Source organism: Silurus meridionalis, chromosome 28 (assembly GCF_014805685.1).
Source record: "Silurus meridionalis isolate SWU-2019-XX chromosome 28, ASM1480568v1, whole genome shotgun sequence".
Classification (NCBI taxonomy): Eukaryota; Metazoa; Chordata; class Actinopteri; order Siluriformes; family Siluridae; genus Silurus; species Silurus meridionalis.
In genome coordinates, this window is record NC_060911.1 from 4,007,691 (window position 1) to 4,025,432 (window position 17,742).

Genomic DNA, 17,742 nt, shown 5'->3' on the forward strand with positions numbered 1-17,742 from the left:
TGCCAGAGTGGGAGACAGACAGACAGACAGACAGACAGACAGAGAGAGAGAGAGAGAGAGAGAGAGAGAGAGAGAGAGAGAGAGAGAGAGAGGGGTGGAAAGGGGGAGTGGCGCTCCAGCAGCAGTGACGTCACTTCAACATGGCCGCACAGGACGAGCTGAGTAAGTTTTCCTGCCTTTGCGTCTTTATTTGCTTATAATTTTGGCCCCGTTATTTTGCTATTTGTATTTTTGCATTGCCTTTGACAACAGGAGCGAACAGCACTGTGTTTATTATAAATGAGAGTGTTCTCACACGGCTGTGCGGTAGAACAGAGAGCTAGCCGGGAGCTGAGTGCTGCAGGCCCGGTGCACAGTCATGCTCCAAAATGAATGTGTTTTTTTTATTTTTATCAGATGTACTGCGTGGGGATTTTCCTCTCAAGACTAAACGTTAAATTCATGCCTAATACCCGCATATTGCTTGGTGTCATTCCGAAGTGAGTTGTAACGCTGTGTGTCTTCGGCGAACCTCAGACAACAACCCGGACGCTCTTACATTCGCTAGTTAGCCAGCATGCTAAACAAATAGCACAGTAGCTAATTGTCAGGTTGGACTTGTTTGGTAAACTCTTGATTGGTGTTGAGGGATATGTTGTTAGATGAGATATTGTTGAAGCTCTGGCTACTCCTATATAAACCATATCTGCCAGTGTGTTTGTTTAGTAACCCTTAATATTGTGCAATTCGTCATAAATAAATGCAGTCTGCATAATCTTCTGCTTTTGTTCCTTTTCCTCTTTCACTCATTCACTTCATCTCTCTGGTTTTAGATCAGCTGGAGCGTGTGTTCCTACGCCTCGGCCATGCGGACACTGACGAGCAGTTGCAAGATGTCATCTCCAAGTTTCTGCCACCTGTTCTCCTCAAGCTGTCCAGTGCTCAGGAGGGCGTTCGCAAAAAAGTGAGTCTCATGTACATACAGCAGACCCAAGGCCGGCTTGTATCGACCACCCCAGAGCTACCAGTGTCTATGGATTACCTGTAAAACTAATGACCTTTCCAGACTGAATACAAAGAAAATCCTCACAGTGTAAAATCACAGTTCCTTAAGGAATAGAAGATGTGGTAGACATAGTAGCTCAGTGGTTGAGCATCTGGGTTACTGATCAGAAGGGAGAGGGTTCAAGCCCCGGTAGTCTCGATCTGCCAGTCTTGCACCATTGAGCTGACCCTGTGCTCTGACCCCAGATTCCTAACATCTCTGGTGTATGTGGGGGAATAAATCACTGTGCTGTAAGTTACATGTGGCAATTTTGAAGCACCCTTAGAAGTGGCTACTTATACTATCCAAGTTGGTCTTGTGAGCTAATAGAAACTAGCTGGGTGGGGCCACCTTGAGTTACCCTTTGAGTCTGGATTCTCACAAGGTTTTTTCAGAATATCATCTCAGGTGTGCCTGGGTTCTTGTAGTGACATATCACTTCTTTGTATCTGTGTCAGACAGAATTTCATTCTTTGCAATATTACCAACTTTGCAGTTCAGTGCTTATGTGTGAAATCTGAACCTGGGGAAGCTGTCACCAGTTATATCCCATAGATTTGTGTGAAGACAAAACCTACAGTGACTCCTCATTATGTGTATATTTATTTGTGGAAGAAGTCTCCATTGCTCTTTAACAGTCAAAGGTACAGCTGCTATAATGTAAGTGATAATGATGAGAGAGCTTGTTTCATTGTGGTTTTAAAATATTAAAAAAATTATAACGTTGTTGTATAAGAGGAATAAGGTACTTTGGGTCATAATTACAGGGTGCTTGAAGTTCTTAGCTTTTTGCCAAATTATTTTCTATGTTTTGTCACCTGAGGCATTACCTGAGGTCAAGTACATCACAGCCAGAAGTACTTTTATAACCAGTGTCATGTTTATACCTTGTCCAGGTTATGGAACTACTGGTTCACGTGAATAAGCGGATTAAAAGTCGTCCTAAGGTTCAGCTGCCTGTAGAGACGCTACTTGTCCAATATCAGGATCCAGCAGCAATGTCTTTCGTAACTGTATGTATGCACTCACATACAATATTCAGAGCTCTAAAAAAAAAAACATTTTTTTAAATAACTTTTTTTGTATGAGACCCTCTTCATTTACTGAGTTTGTGTTTGCAGAATTTCACAATAATCTACATAAAGATGGGTTACCCCAGACTGGATGTGGCCAAACAGTGTGAGCTGGCACCCACCCTGCTCACGGCCATGGAGGGCAAACCGGAGCCTCAGCAGGACAGGTTAGTCTGACCACATTGGTCAAGGCATTGAGTGGTTAAGGCATTGGCCTTTGGATCCAAAGGTCATGATTTCAAATCCCGGCCACACCAAGCAGCCACACCTGGGCCCCTTGAGCAACGCCCTTAACCATGTAGCTGCTCAATTGTATGAATGATATAAATGTAAGTCGCTCTTGATAAGTGTGTCTGCCAAATGCAATAAATTTTATGTTGTGTAATGTTTAGAACAGACCTATTCGACATTTATTTGCTTTAGATTAAATTCACAAGCCCAGGCTATGCAGCTGATGGTATTAATATTGCCGAGAAGTATTCAAGTAGCTACAGTTGTCTCTAGTGTTCACATGTGAGATGTACGTCACAGCATTTGCAAAAATTTCATTGGATTGTTTCAGAAAATGTGTAATAACAAACCTGGACATTCTTGGCTGCTGTACATAATAGTTATTAATATGTTTGTTTTTTGTTCCAGCCTCATGCATTTGCTGATCCCCACTTTGTACCACATGAAGTATCCCACCGAGCCTTCTAAAGCATCGCCCTTTGTCCTCACAGAGAAGCCAAAGACTGTTCATCAGCTTCTGGAGTTCATGCTTGACGTCCTTCTGATGCCTTATGGGTGGGTGGGTGTGTGTGTGGGTGATATTTGACTTGGTTCCTGAAAATGAATTAAAAATGAATAATTTTTTTGTATTTCTTGCTGACTTCTAGATGTTTAAGACTAAATATAGCTGGGTAAATATGAACATGATCTGAATATATGTTATAGTGGTAATAAGGAGAGTAGATCAGGTATGGTATGATAGTAAGAATCTTTAGACCCAGGTTTTGTACATTTATTTCAATAATAGATCGTTCATAGTACAATAGCTGTGTTTGAATATTATCACTGGATCAGATCATTTCACAAAGTATTGAACTGCTGCTTTTTCATTCATTCATTCATTCATTTATTCATTTTCTTGAAACAGGTTTGTGTTGAATGAGCAAGCAAGCCGCCCTGCTCCATCCTCCCCACAGGGGGGCTCTGTAGCAGGAGGAGCAGCAGGACAAGGCCTTCCTCAGCCTCCTCCAGGGATGAGCCTGTACGCTGTTAAGCGGGTTATTGGAGAAGCGCAGTGGAGTCCTGAACAGTTGGAGCAGGTACATTTTCAACCTGAGCTTTGGCTTTTGGAAAGAAAGTATGTAAATTAAAAGTACAAATATATTATGAAAGCATATTGATTTCAATGTGTTTAACAAGAAACAATCAGGAACACTTACATGCTGTTGGAAACAGTGTACATGCACAGAGCTAATTGTTCTTTCTGTAGTGCAAGTTGGGGATTGTAAAGTTCATCGAAGCACAGCAGGTACCTGAAGTGGACACAGTCGTCCACCTGGTTGTTGCTTCTAGTGACACCAGGCATAGTGTAGCTACAGCAGCTGACCTGGAACTGAAAAGCAAGCAGAGGTACATGGAGTTGTTATAGGATAGCAGGTATCCTTTTCTATTACATGTTTCCATTGTATAATAAACATTTTTAACTGTTCTGTTGTGTTTTATTTCCTGTTACAGCATCATTGATTGGAACAACCCACTTATCATTAACAAAATGTTCAAGGTTTACTTGGGCGATATTCCAATCAAATCAAAGGTATGTCTCTAATTTAATTTAGGAGATTTTGCAAATGTTTTTAAGATGCCAGTATTTCTTTTAGAATCCAGATTGTGCAGCACATTTTTCCAACTCTGCACATGATCAGAAGATCTGTATTCTCACAGTGAAGCATGGTGGTGGTAGCATCATGTCAAGCACTACCCTTTGCCTCTTGGTTGCTTCTGTAAATGAATGGACCTGCAAGATTAAATGTTTTTATTTAATAACCAAATTTAAATGGTAATCTGTATCTTAGATAATGATGATTAAGATTTTTTCCCCCCAGGGTGCTTCAGTGAAGCGAGAACTGAAGCATGAACCCGTCAGCACCAGGGTCAAGATGAAGATCCTGCCTCATCTTCTTCGCTCCAGACTTGCAGCTGAGTGTTTTCCGTCAAACATCCAGGTCAGTGCGCTAGGAGGTAAAGGCTGGTTTGAAAAGAAAAGCAATGCAGATCAGGGTTTAGAATAAATAATGAAAATGGATGTGGTACTAAGAATTAAGTGTTGGTTAAAATGGTTTCTTTTTGTGTTTCAGGTTGTGTATGATGGGCTGTTTGGGGCCAATACCAACAATAAACTCCTGTCTCTCACTTTGCAGTTTGTGCACCATATCTGTGTTGTGTAAGCGTTCTTGTTATGTAGCATGCAGAATGCATTATTTAAAATTCTCACTTAATTTTGATGCACACTGGTTAATGTGTTGCACAGGAACAGCATTTTAAATCTGAACCTCGGTTTTCTCACTGCAGGTGTCCTGATACTAATAAGCCACTCGGACTGATGCTGCTTAACGGCCTTACCAAGCTTATCAACGAGTACAAGGAGGTTATAACTATTCTTTTGACATTTCTTAACAATTAACTGAATTTCAACTGAATTAACATAATAAGAATGAGTGATGTTAATTTTGCTTTTCAGGATCCTAAATTGCTGTGTATGGCCTACTCAGCTGTTGGAAAGCTTGCTAGGTAATTTATTTGTCGTTTTTATTCAGTCCTATATCGTAAATAATTATTTTGTTTTACTTCAAAGCTGTGCTAACTTGTAATATACGCTTCCTTATAGCCGAATGCCGCAGCTCTTTACTAAAGACATAGCCCTGGTCCAGCAGTTCTTTGAGTCTATGTGCAAGGTGAGTTTAACCAAATTGTACATTTTGATTTTGAGGATGCAGAGAAAAGGGCATTATAAAAAAATGTGTGCAAAAAAGGTTCTGTGAATGTTAGTCTAAACGTATATAGGGCTATATGACTTTGAATAAATGAAACAATAGTGAACAGTGTCATGTATTTTTGTGTTCACAGGAAGAAGCAGATGTGCGTCTGGCTATACAAGAGGCTTTGTCTATGATGGTGGGTGCATATGTCAACCTGCAGGGGGCTCTCCTCAACCTCATGGAGGCACTGGTGGCTGCATACATTGGAAAGGTTTGTCATATTGACCTAGTGACCCTTAATGACAATACCTGATTGGTTATTGGTGTATACATTCCCTGTAAATGTTTTGATTCTGTAAATGTAAAATGCCACAGAATGTAACTTCATTTAAAAAAAAAAAATTTGATGTGATTATTAGCCGGAGGTGCAGGTGCGCCAAGTGGCAATGAAGTTTGCCAGCATGGTGTTTGCACCGGACCATGTTCCCTCCAGATATCTGCTTCTGCTAGCTGCTGGAGATCTGTAAGTCAACATAAATACTTCTATATATAGTACTTCTATATTTGCTTTCTTCTTTTGCACAGTTTTTATTTTTTATATGACTTTATTCTCTGCATAGTCGTGATGAGGTGTCTGGAGAGGCCCGGCGCACTCTCAGGTCTCTTTCATCCAAGAGTGCAGAGAAAGAAAAATCCAAACCCATGCCTTCTTTTGCTGAGATGGTCCGCTACATTCAGGAGAAGGTCAGACCATATGTAATAAAAAAAAAAAGTAAAAATATTTTAACAATGGTGGTGGTGGTGTTTTTTTTTTTTTTTTTTTTACAAAAAAAATTCACCTTTTTGTTTGCTATTTAGTTTATAAATATCCTGTATGTGTTGCCATGTTTTAGGCTGCGGAGAGGATGAAGACTCCTGCCAAATACATAGTTGGGACCTCAACTCTCCCTTTTAACCCTGCCACGTTTGAAGAGGTCGATATAAAAATAAAATCAATCACCATGTCGCTCTGTATACACTGATGATATGTGCTTGACTTTGCAGCAATTTTAATATAAAGGAGTGTATAAATATTTAAAGAACAAAATGATCCCCTATTTATGTTTTTTTTTTTTTTTTTTTTTATAGATTGTTTTATACCTCAGGATGTGTTTGGCTCATAGTGCTGGGGCCACACCTGCTTCGCAGAGTTTGATTGACATGCAGGATGACGCTCCTGTTGTCGGCCGCTATGTTCGGTCTTTGCTCGCAAACGAAGCTCCAGCATCTTCCTCGATGTCTAAAGGAGTAGAAGCCAATCCAGTTCAGGTCTATATGGATCTGCTGCAGCAGCTGCTGTCGGCCGTTGGAGGTAAATAACACAGTGGTCAGAAATCAAGGTGTCGGCCACAGCACTGCATAGTGAACTGATTAGTTTTAAGGAAAGAGAAGAGGCTTTTTGTCACATGTGCATTACAGCACAGGGGAAATTCTGTATTTTGCATACTCCAGTGAGGATAGGAAGCTGGGGTCAAAGTGCAGAGTCAGCTTCGTAAAGCTCCCCTGAAGCAAAGCTTAAGAGCCCAAGAGTGCCAGCTTGGTGATAGTGGGGCTTGAACCCCCACCCTTCCAAAGAGTAACCCTCAACCACTCATTATCGAAGCAGGGGTAGAGGAGAACAGGGGTATTCTATATTCAATTCCATTCTATAAGATAAATTCAGATAAAATAAGTGACAGACATGACTGAACTTTGACCTTGCAATAATTAACAATAAATTAGACATATCTAACAGGATATATTACAAAAATTTAATTCCAATTTTGTTTCTTTATATTTATAAACTAAGCTACTGCAATTATGATGGCATTTGTTTGATACTTCACCGTACAGTCCTGTGTCTAAATATTGTTTTCATCAGTAATCATAAAAGTAGGTCATGTTTTAATATTTAATTGTTTTGTGTGTATTTCTGCAGGTATTCCGGTCATGTATTGCTTGTTAGAGGTGGTGTCTGTCTGTCCTCAAAAACTCGCTCCCAGATTCGCCAACAAAATCGACTGGATAAAAGTGAGTGTCTAATTCATCAGCTTTCCAATAATTTTGCTCAATTATTTATACACACACGTGTGTGTGTGTGTGTGTGTGTGTGTGTGTGTGTGTGTGTGTGTGTGTGTGTGTGTGTGTGTGTGTATCTCCTAAATATATTGTATATAATGTATATCCTTATGCCAGGGTCTGATGAACACCAATAAGGAGGACATGCGGGAGCTAGCTGCTCAGCTGTATGCCGTGGTCGTCTCCATCATGTCCGGAAATGATCTCAAAATCGCCGTACAAAACCTGATCAAGATCACTAAAGACAATCATGTATGTAATTTTGCTTTGTTCTGTATATGTTTTGATATAGAGCAAGATATATTTTAAGTCACTTTTTGATTTTAAATTAGAGAAAATAAATGACAATTATAAGTGGTATGAAAAATTGTGCAAATATATTTAGATGTACAAAATGAAAGCACAAATTCTTTTGGAATGTAACAATAACAAAACAAAAACTGTAACAGTGAGAATTTAAGGTGCTGTGTGCAAATGCAGAATGAACACGAGTATGGTTGTAAGGGAGAAATGAGCATAAGAGATGGAATAGTTTGGATGGGAATGTTCGCATTAAGTAGTCTGATAGCTTGAATGAAGAAGCGCCTTCTAAGACTCTCAGATTTGGACATCGGACAGCGGAAACGCTTGCCTGATGGCAGCAGACTGAACATTCGTACCAGGGTGCTGCATACTTTAAATAGACATTGCCTGAGCAGGGGTGTTTTGTCTTCTAATTTATAATAAAATAATGTTTTAAAAATAATGTGTTAAAATTGTTTTCATGACTGGCGAAAGGATCAACGCATATGATTCAGAATGGGATGGCTAAAGGATTGTGTATTTTAGAGATATACAAATTTTGTAACATTTTTTTGGTGTAATATAAACTGTTCTTTAAACGCAGAGTCCCGAGTCCCAGCACGGTGCCATTTTGGCTTTAGGATACATGGTGGGCCGGTACATGAGCTGGAGACGTGGCTTGACCTTGCTTGAGAGAATAAGTACAACATCCAAAGATGATGTGGAACTGATCACTACAGCCACCAAAACCATTGGTATGACCATTAACAAGTGAGAAGTACCGCATGATGATGTGAAATTAAAGCCTTATTTTCTAATTTAACTTTGCAGTTTAAACCTGTGTTTGAAACTAAACCTGGAGTGGCACCATTCAAAAAGCATGGTGCATTAAGGACATTGTTTAGACACTATTTATTATTTTATGAGTGCACTTCACATCTGCATTACGCATTTGGACTATTACCAAATGACTGATTAGCTAGCTAGTGATTTTTTTTTAATACACGAGGGAAATTAAATAAACAAAATGATTTGAACACAAATCTCTTTCTCTGTGTGTATGTATATATAATTACATATATACAATTATACATTTATATACATATAAATACACAAAATATACATACACACACAGTATCACAAAAGAGAGCACACCCCTCACATTTCAGCAACCATTTTAGTATATCTTCTCAAGGGACAATACATTTTTTATATGTTTTAGTAGTTGATTTGCAGCTTGTATAGCAGTGCAGATTTACTGTCCTCTCAAAATAACTGACAACAAAAGAGAGTACACTCTAAGTGATAACAGCATTACGTTGTTTAACCATGCACAGCTACATGTCCTATTCATGTTCATGTTTTTGTCTGCGGCACTTTTCTTTACTGTACTCGAGCCGGAGATCACCCACACTCTCGTGGTTCCAGACACCTTTCTCTCTGCGTCCAGCTGAACTTACTCGCAGACCAGCATGCCTCTCTCTCGTGGGGTGTACTATATAGATATCATTCTCTTAACTGTGATATATCCTTCTCTTTTCTATCCTACTCTGATTTAGAGTAATTTTGTTCAAATATTTATAACCTTTGATTAAGAGTCATTGAAATACAGGGTGGCTGACCTCACCTCTTTGGTGAGTCTTCCAGAGGGTAATTTTCACAATTTGCTCTGCAGGATTGTTTTTGGACAGCACCAGTCCTTTGCTGACAATCGCTGCAGTAACCGCTCTGGGCGAGATCAGTCGTAATGGGGAATTACTAATACCAAGCGAAGGAGACGGATTCAGCAAACTCAGCCTGGTGGAGAACCTGCTGGCCAGGATAACATCAGGCAAAGAAAGTGGCAAGGTAACGTCCAGTTAAGACTTTTTTTTTTTTTCTTTTAATAGTATTACTATTATTATTATTATTATTGTTGCTCTTGCATTACCGCTGCAAAGACATCACACACAGATTCTCTGTCAGGCTGATTCATCATAATATAAAACCATATTATTTATCATATTGTTCATCTGATGTTCTCATCTTAATGTTCATGTTTAAGTGTTTTATAATTAGAAGTTCTTTATGGCCGTCGGTCGCTTCTGATCGAATCGATTGGTAATAAGATGCGTTTTTCTGTGGACAGATGAAGGAACGTGTAATTCAGACACTGGGATTTCTCCCAGTGGGAGATGAAGAATTCCCACATCAGAAAAAACTCCTGCAAGGCCTCATGGATTCAGTAGAGGTAGCATCATCATGCTTTAAACAACTTCTAGTGTTGTGTTAATAACTCAAATAAATTTCAAATAAATATAAATTCTCGTCTTTCTCAGGCCAAGCAGGTCGAGCTGCAGTTTACTGTCGGTGAGGCCATAACAAGTGCCTCTGTAGGGACCTGCTCAGGTGCTGCCAGGGATGTGTGGACTTGCACTGAAGACCAGTACTGCCCTCCTCAGAGTGAGTGTGTGTGTGTGTGTGCACTCAGAAGTGTGCGAAAACAGTGTTTTATGAGTGTGTACTTTATATAGTATTAAGTTTTAAAGGTTTTTATAATAACTGCTGTATCAGCTGAGTGTATAGATTTTTAGCAGTGTATTAATAAGATAAAACACTCATCTCTCTGTGTCTTAGATTTAAAGAATAATGATGTCTTGTCCTGGGCTTTGAGCATCATCTTGTCTAAGTACATAGTGAGTCAGAATCCCCATGTGCGTCAGGCTGCCTGCATATGGCTCCTCTCACTTGTAAAGAAACTGAGCCAGCATAAAGAGATTCGGGTAAACACCCATGCACAGACACTACACAATCTAATATAAACATAACACAATATGTATTATACAATATAATCAATTACTGTCATTGAAGCATGTTGCATTAGTTATAATGGCAATTTCTTTCCTGATGTAGTCTCATCTTAAGGAGATCCAGACAGCCTTCATTTCCGTATTGTCTGATCCAGATGGTGAGTTTAAAATGACACTTATTATATCTGATGAGTCGTGCTAACTTTTATACATTGGATAAAACATTTAAAAGCGCGTGTGTGTGTTTCTGTGTGTTTGTGCAGAGCTTAGTCAGGACGTGGCGTCTAAAGGCCTGGGATTAGTGTATGAACTGGGAGGAGAGCAGGACCAACAGGAACTGGTGTCCACTCTAGTGGAGACTCTTATGACTGGAAAAAGGTATTTAATTTCCATTTTACATTTATTAATGATTTCAGACCCTTTAAGTGCATCGTACAGAACTTCAGATCAGGTATATTGAGTATGCATAAATTATTGATGTAGGCTTATTGCTGTCTTTAAGATTTATCGAAGTTCTGTCAACTGAATGAGTGTCAGCTGCAGCTCTAACAATAGTATCAGTTGCAAGACATATTCAGTATAGTTTATTTAACTTATGCAGGAGCATTAAGACTTGAACTTTGTGTGTGTGCATAGAGTCAAACACACAGTATCTGGAGACACTGAGGTCTTTCAGTCCGATGCTCTTGGTAAAGCACCTGATGGGTAGGTCATTTATTTTTACTGATTTGAGTATAGAATGTTGTTAATGTTCTTATGCTCATCAGCTAATACACACCATTTTTGTCTGTACTCTTGAATGTACTCTTAATTATGTTAAAATTTCTGATCTTTCTCTACCTGATTGACAGGCATGGCCTCTCGACCTACAAGGAGCTTTGCTCTCTAGCAAGTGATCTGAACCAACCAGATCTTGTTTACAAATTCATGAACCTGGCCAATCACCATGCCATGTGGAACTCAAGAAAGGTGAATCTATCAATATAATGTTTATTTCATCAAGCATTTACTTGTATGTAAATTCTTAATCTAGCGTTTTTCATTGTGTCTGGATTTTTTGTTTTCATCTGTTGTGCTGCTTTAAATATGTCTCTATGCACAGATCTGTAACAGAACTAACAGTTAAAATCTTTTCCCCTTATGGTTTATTTGTTACAGGGGGCAGCATTTGGCTTTAACATTATTGCAGCTAAAGCTGGAGAGCAGCTTGCTCCGTTTTTGTCGCAGTTAGTTCCCCGTCTCTACAGGTATCAGTTTGATCCCAACCTGGGGATCCGACAAGCCATGACCAGCATCTGGGATGCCCTCGTCACTGACAAAACAACAGTATGATTTTATCATACACTTTATCATACGCTAATTTAAGAATCTATCAAATTTTAATTTGTGTTTCTTTTCATTAAGGTTGATAAATACTTCAAAGAGATAATGCAGGATGTGATTTCCAACCTGACCAGCAATATGTGGAGAGTACGGGAGTCAAGGTAACGTACAACACCCGAACTCAAAACCATGCTGAATAAAATGAATTGTTTTTTGATGATTCAGTAGAAGTTTTTTGCTAACAATTATTTCACTTTTAGCTGTTTGGCTTTAAATGATCTGATTCGTGGAAGGTCTGCAGATGACTTTTTAGAGCATCTAACAGATATCTGGGAAACACTTTTCCGGGTTTTGGATGATATCAAGGTATGCAAATATAAAACAAATATATATGTATATACACGATATGGACAAAGTTTGTGGACAACTTTAGAGTTGTCCCCATTTAATTCCCATTTGCTGTTACAGTAACCTCCACTTTTCTGGGAAGATGTTTCTTTACATTTAACAGTTTAACAGTTAGTAAAGTCAGATGTAGATAATGTGTGGAGGACTGGGGTGCAATCAGCTTTCCAATTCATCCCAAAGGTGATCAGTAGGGTTGAGGTCAGAGCTCTTTAGCGGACTACTCAAGATCTTCTACTTTAACCCATGGAAAGCATATCATAATGCAGTTTGCTTTGTGCTATTGACAGGCTAGAACAGGCTCGGTTTCATCGTTAAAAAATTATTGCTGCAATAAAATGGCTTAATCAACTTCTTGAATCCATTATTTTTGTATATTTCAGGAATCAGTACGAAAAGCAGCAGATTTAACACTGAAAACGCTCAGCAAGGTAAAAAAAAAAAAACGTATATACTTGTGATTGCATTTGCATATATTAGCATTTAGTCACTACTATTAATATTCCACTTTTTTGTTCTGTGTGTTTTTGCAGATATGTGTGCGAACATGTGAATCAACAGGTGCATCGGCTAGAAAAACAGTCGCTGTGCTCCTGCCAATTCTGCTAGACAGGGGCATAGTCAGCAACGTGGCCGAGGTGCGCGCACTCAGGTAGGAAAGGGTTTAGTATCTGAAAATAACCTGTTTTTGATTGACATTTGTTTTTGATACTTATGCTTTGTGTGTGTGTGTGTGTGTGTGTGTGTGTGTGTGTGTGTGTGTGTGTGTGTGTTAGTATCCAGACACTTGTAAAGATCAGTAAAGCAGCAGGTAGCTGCCTGAAACCACACGCTCCTCGTCTCATTCCGGCTTTGCTAGAGGCGCTGAGTGTACTCGAACCGCAAGTACTTAACTACCTCAGTCTGAGAGCCACAGAGCAGGAGAAGGTGAGCAGCAGCTCTTATACCTTTCATCACTGAATCCTGATTTAAAAAAAGCATTAAGGCAAGGTTCAGACAGGCTGCTTAATGATTTTCTTTCTGTATTATAAAGGAAGATTAGAAAATGACAAAATCTGCTTTATTACTTTTTTGATTCTCGTCACATGTGTATGTGGTTTATTATCAGTTTAAGGTTAAAATTGAGAGGATTGGGTTGTGAGTCAGATTTTTGAGAGATGGACTGATACCCGAATACTGAATATGATACTGAAACATGCTTTAGTACCAACTTGTGATGCCATATCATAGTATGTTGTGTTGGACTGATCATTCAAAATTATCTGTGAATATTTTTCATTGAGGATCTACGGCATCTTCCATCCAAATACATGTAACTGTCTTAAAACGTACAAAAAAACCCACAAAAAAAATCTGCATCCAATGCAGCAAACCCTAGCTATGGAATTGAAATGTGAAAATGAAATTTCTGTACTCAGTATGTATCAGCTATTATGTATGCTTTATAGTATGAAGTATGAAGTCGCTCAAATGAAAATGAAACCTGTTTCGAGTGTGAAATCTGAACGTGTTCTCCTCTCATCACAGAGTGCAATGGATACTGCCAGGCTGAGTGCAGCGAAGTCCTCACCTATGATGGAGACCATTAATATGGTATGAATTTTCAAGGCGTGCGCCAGACTAGCGCTCTGTTGCCGTGCCAAAACACACATTATGGCTGTTGGTAAAAGGGTTTTTGCCGGATACACTCTGGAAGCTAAAAGCACTTGCAGGGCTTTTCCTAATGAGGCTGGAATTACCTGGCCGAAGCTCTCCAAAATATCACTGTTGTCTTTTTGATTGTGTGACTATCATCTAATGTGTGTAATAGCATCATTATTGAATTATTCATAATGCAACACTGTTGGACTCTTGATTCTGATTGGTCAGAATGTTGAGTTTTCTCTAACAGAACCTCTTAAAGAAGTCAGTATGTATGATTTATAATAATGTACTCATTCTTACACTGAATCATATATACACAAGGTATTGTACACCAGATGCTTTGCATAAATAGAATCTTGGAAGGATGCCAGAGCTTTTATCAACAAGTGTTGGTTTGTGTGTGTTAGTGTTTGCAGCATTTGGATGTATCCGTGTTGGGTGAGCTGGTTCCCAAACTATGCGATTTACTAAAGAGTGGAGTCGGTCTTGGAACCAAGGTAAGTGTGTAAACACATTGTACTGTGTGTGTGTGTGTGTGTGTGTGTGTGTGTGTGTGTGTGTGTGTATGTAATACACATGGTTGTATATTTATATGCTGTTCAGGGTGGCTGTGCGAGCGTGATCGTGTCACTGACAGTTCAGTGTCCTCAAGACCTCACTCCTTACTCAGGTAGTTTATTTAATATACACACATCAGTGTATGTAAACAATTATTTACAAACATTAACTGTGCATGTGGCATTTACATTTGCAGGTAAACTAATGAATGCACTATTAAACGGGATCCATGACCGCAGCGTAGTGGTTCAGAAATCGTTTGCCTTCGCTATCGGTCATTTGGTCAGAGTGAGTAGATGCAGATTCTTTTCTATTTTCTATTTTTTTTTTTGTCATCCAAACAAACAAACACTGAATTGAATAAAATGTTTTTCTGTTCCTTCAGACAGCAAAGGACAGCAGTGTGGAGAAGCTCCTGCAGAAACTCAGCACATGGTACCTGGAGAAAGAAGGCAGGTTTTTTTTATTTATTTAAATATATATATATATATATATGTGTGTGTGTGTGTGTGTGTGTGTGTGTGTGTGTGTGTGTGTGTGTGTGTGTGTGTGTGTGTGTGTGTAATCATAGCACTTGACTGTTTTTTTTCTTTTCAGAGGCTGTGTATAAGTCATCATGCTGTTTGACAGTCCATGCCATCAGTCACTACAGTCCCGACGTGTTGAAGGCTCACGCAAGTGTTGCCCTGCCACTGGCGTTCCTTGGCATGCACCAGCAGCCCGATGAATTAGGGGAGAGCGCAGATGCCAAATTGTGGGATGAGGTCTGGCAGGAACACGTGCCTGGTAATGAGGGATGGGGTGAAGGAGATGAATAAAATAGTCACAGGATGTGTGAATAATTTTGCCTCACATAGTATAAAGTATAATTACAATTTTAAAACGTATGTATAGTATGTACTATACTATACATTAAAATTTGAATTATACTTATACTGAAGTTCACTTACTGAACATCAACAACGATCATTTCAACAGTTAAATGATTTAAAAAAAACCTGAAAAGCATCGATGTAAAGCCTACTTTTAAGTGTTTTAACAAAACTAACCCCTTGTTAATTCACTTCCTGCATTTGTATTGATCGCTGTAGGCAGTTTTGGTGGAATCAGGCTGTATATGATTGAGCTCATAGCCATTACCCAGAGAGCTTTGCAATCTCAGTCGTGGAAAATGAAGGCGCAAGGTGGAGCCGCCATGGCAACCATCGCCAAGCAACAGACAGGCTCGCTTGTAGCACCTCACTTGGGGATGGTGCTAAGTGCATTACTGCAGGCGCTCGCCGGACGCACATGGGCTGGGAAGGTGAGCGTGTACACCGAGCTGATTACAAGTATACAGAACATCTGATATGCAAGGTTTTTATCCCCACTAATATTCAGATGTATTATTATTAATAATAAGTAATTAAAATATTATCTTTCAGGAAGAGCTGTTGAAGGCTGTGGGGTCGGTAGTGTCACAGTGCAGGTTAGTCACCTAACGATTTTCCTTTTCTCCTTTCCTCTTATGTTATACCCGCGTTTAGACCGCCGTTCTATGATATATACGTTGTACGTTTTGTGTATGTAGTGGAGAGCTGCAGAAGCCCGCACCAGGTCAACCAACTGTACAGCAAGTGTTGGACATGGTGCTAAAGGAATGCAAAAAGGAGTCTCTTGTTTACAAAATGGCCGCCCTGCACAGTGCAGCAAACATCTTGGAGGCGGCTAAAGAGGATCGCTTTCAGGAAATGGCTGATATTTTGTTCCCGATCATTAAAAAGGTAAAGTTCCAGAGTATACAGCAACGACAGACTAATCATTTCCACCCCTGCATTTAGTACAATTCCAGTAATGTTTGATAAGAAAATTCAGATCAATTACCCTGAGTCAGAGATTCAGATCCTCCAGGTCAACGGTCTTGTTCAGAACATTTCTGCAGTATATATCAGGGGATGCCAATATTTCAGGACCTGAACAGCGCCCTTTTTGTTGTCTGTTTCTCTGGGTCTTGTTTTATTGCTAAATTTCATATACTAAATTTTTTTTGGTGATCCGCAGAATCAACCTGTGGGCGGTGGTTCACCCAAGCACAACGATGACGACGATGAAGACGTGAAAGAGCGAGAGCTGCGAACCGAAGTTCTGTTGTGTGCATTTGAGGCTCTGGGGAAAGCCTGGCCGAAGAAGGAGGAGACGCAGAGTAAGAAAGTTAACCATCAGGAATGCTGTAAAAATGAATTATTACCCTACAAATTGAACACGTATCAAATGTTTGTGTGTTGCAGCTCGGTACCAGGCAGAAGTGTGTGGGCTGATGTGTGATCGATTAAAATTGAGCACCTGGAGGGTTCAGCTAAGTGTCTTGCAGTGCATGAAAGCGTTTTATCATGGGTGAGATCAAGTTTATTTATCCAACTTTCAATGCTTTATTAACAAACTCAGCACTGTTTGTGATATCCTTTGAAACAATGAAAAGACTGTTTAGATTTAAACAAGATTTAAGAAAATAAATATGTCTAGACTGGTCTGATTAATATTTTTTAAAGCCTGAAATCTTGTTGTTTTGGTTTTGTTTAGATTACTGCTGTTGGAAAAGAACCATCAGAACTCCCCAGTGCTGAGTGCACTCCTGTCAGAAACCTGCACTTCACTCGCATCACCACTGGGTAATACAGCTCTGAAAAAGTGAAATTATTATTAATAGGACAGATATAATGCTTACGTTTTTTCCCCCTTTAGAAAACAGAAGTTACTCCTCCATAAGGACTGAAGGCTTGTCAATTTTGGAGATACTCCTGAAAAAGATTGAAGGTAGAATTCCTGTTTTAAATGTGTTCATGCATTAAAAGATGGAGTTGCTCAATCATTCAGATGAACATGTATAATGTATTTGTGTGTGTGTAGAGAGCGACCAGTGGGATTGCCTAAGTGAACAGAGCCGGCAACAGCTCCAGCGTTCTCTTGCGACGATGGAAACGGACAACCGTCCTGAACTGAAAGACAAGGCCCAAACACTGAGAAGAAAAATACAGGGTCTGCCTTAAACACATAGGAAGATTCTTCCTGCACACGTCTCTACAGTAACAAGCAAACACATTACAAACACGTCTTTCTGCACAGTGGACAGTCGTCCTTCCCATAAGCATATGACAAAAAAAAAAAGAAGAAGAAAAAACACGTAAAACTCCATTGGGTCCTGGTTTAATGGCTGTACTTTAAATAAATTACTTCTAGATGAACTTGGATACATGATGCAGGTTGTTTGCACATGACCATTGCCAATCATTTTCAATACCTTTTACTTCTATGAATGCAGTTGTAACCAGATCCTACATGATCCAGATGTGTATAAGTTTACGGTGTTCAAAGCGACTACATAAGTATAAAAGCCTAAAACGTTGCGTCTGACTTATGCAAGTGTTGTGTTTATCTCTAGTGAAATCATCCCTCAGTGGGTTGTGTGACTACTGCTTTTCCCCATTCCACTTTCAATAAAGAGACCTTCCCCACAATCCTCTGCAGGAGTGTGATGAACTAGTAGAATGGACTCGCTCTATGCCATAAAAGTTGAAATTGGGCCGTATGTGTGTATATTTAAG

The 17,742-nt window shown here is 39.5% G+C and overlaps 1 protein-coding gene across 1 annotated transcript; it reads left to right on the forward strand.

The window, feature by feature from the left end:
* The first annotated feature begins 53 nt into the window (after positions 1-53).
* Positions 54-17,655, forward strand: ecpas (Ecm29 proteasome adaptor and scaffold). The gene is made up of 49 exons (XM_046842878.1): positions 54-162; positions 813-943; positions 1,921-2,037; positions 2,146-2,264; positions 2,737-2,883; positions 3,236-3,407; positions 3,578-3,717; positions 3,823-3,901; positions 4,191-4,310; positions 4,443-4,528; positions 4,657-4,732; positions 4,826-4,875; positions 4,973-5,039; positions 5,212-5,334; positions 5,483-5,586; positions 5,684-5,807; positions 5,957-6,037; positions 6,192-6,414; positions 7,021-7,112; positions 7,278-7,412; positions 8,047-8,197; positions 9,118-9,290; positions 9,571-9,672; positions 9,761-9,884; positions 10,059-10,204; positions 10,335-10,389; positions 10,495-10,609; positions 10,868-10,936; positions 11,083-11,200; positions 11,390-11,557; positions 11,636-11,715; positions 11,815-11,920; positions 12,343-12,390; positions 12,493-12,611; positions 12,736-12,886; positions 13,487-13,552; positions 14,011-14,100; positions 14,207-14,273; positions 14,358-14,449; positions 14,547-14,613; positions 14,759-14,947; positions 15,253-15,464; positions 15,586-15,629; positions 15,732-15,924; positions 16,202-16,343; positions 16,429-16,534; positions 16,721-16,809; positions 16,883-16,954; positions 17,048-17,655. The coding sequence occupies exons 1-49, from the start codon at positions 141-143 to the stop codon at positions 17,185-17,187; spliced, it is 5,502 nt and encodes a 1,833-aa protein (XP_046698834.1). The 5' UTR covers positions 54-140; the 3' UTR covers positions 17,188-17,655.
* The last annotated feature ends 87 nt before the right edge of the window (positions 17,656-17,742 follow it).

Coding starts and splice junctions, on each gene's coding strand:
- ecpas (XM_046842878.1), top strand. CDS start 141: ATGGCCGCACAGGACGAGCTGA. Junction 11,558..11,635: donor TCGTCACTGACAAAACAACA/GTATGATTTTAT, acceptor CTTTTCATTAAG/GTTGATAAATACTTCAAAGA. Junction 12,612..12,735: donor GCCGAGGTGCGCGCACTCAG/GTAGGAAAGGGT, acceptor TGTGTGTGTTAG/TATCCAGACACTTGTAAAGA.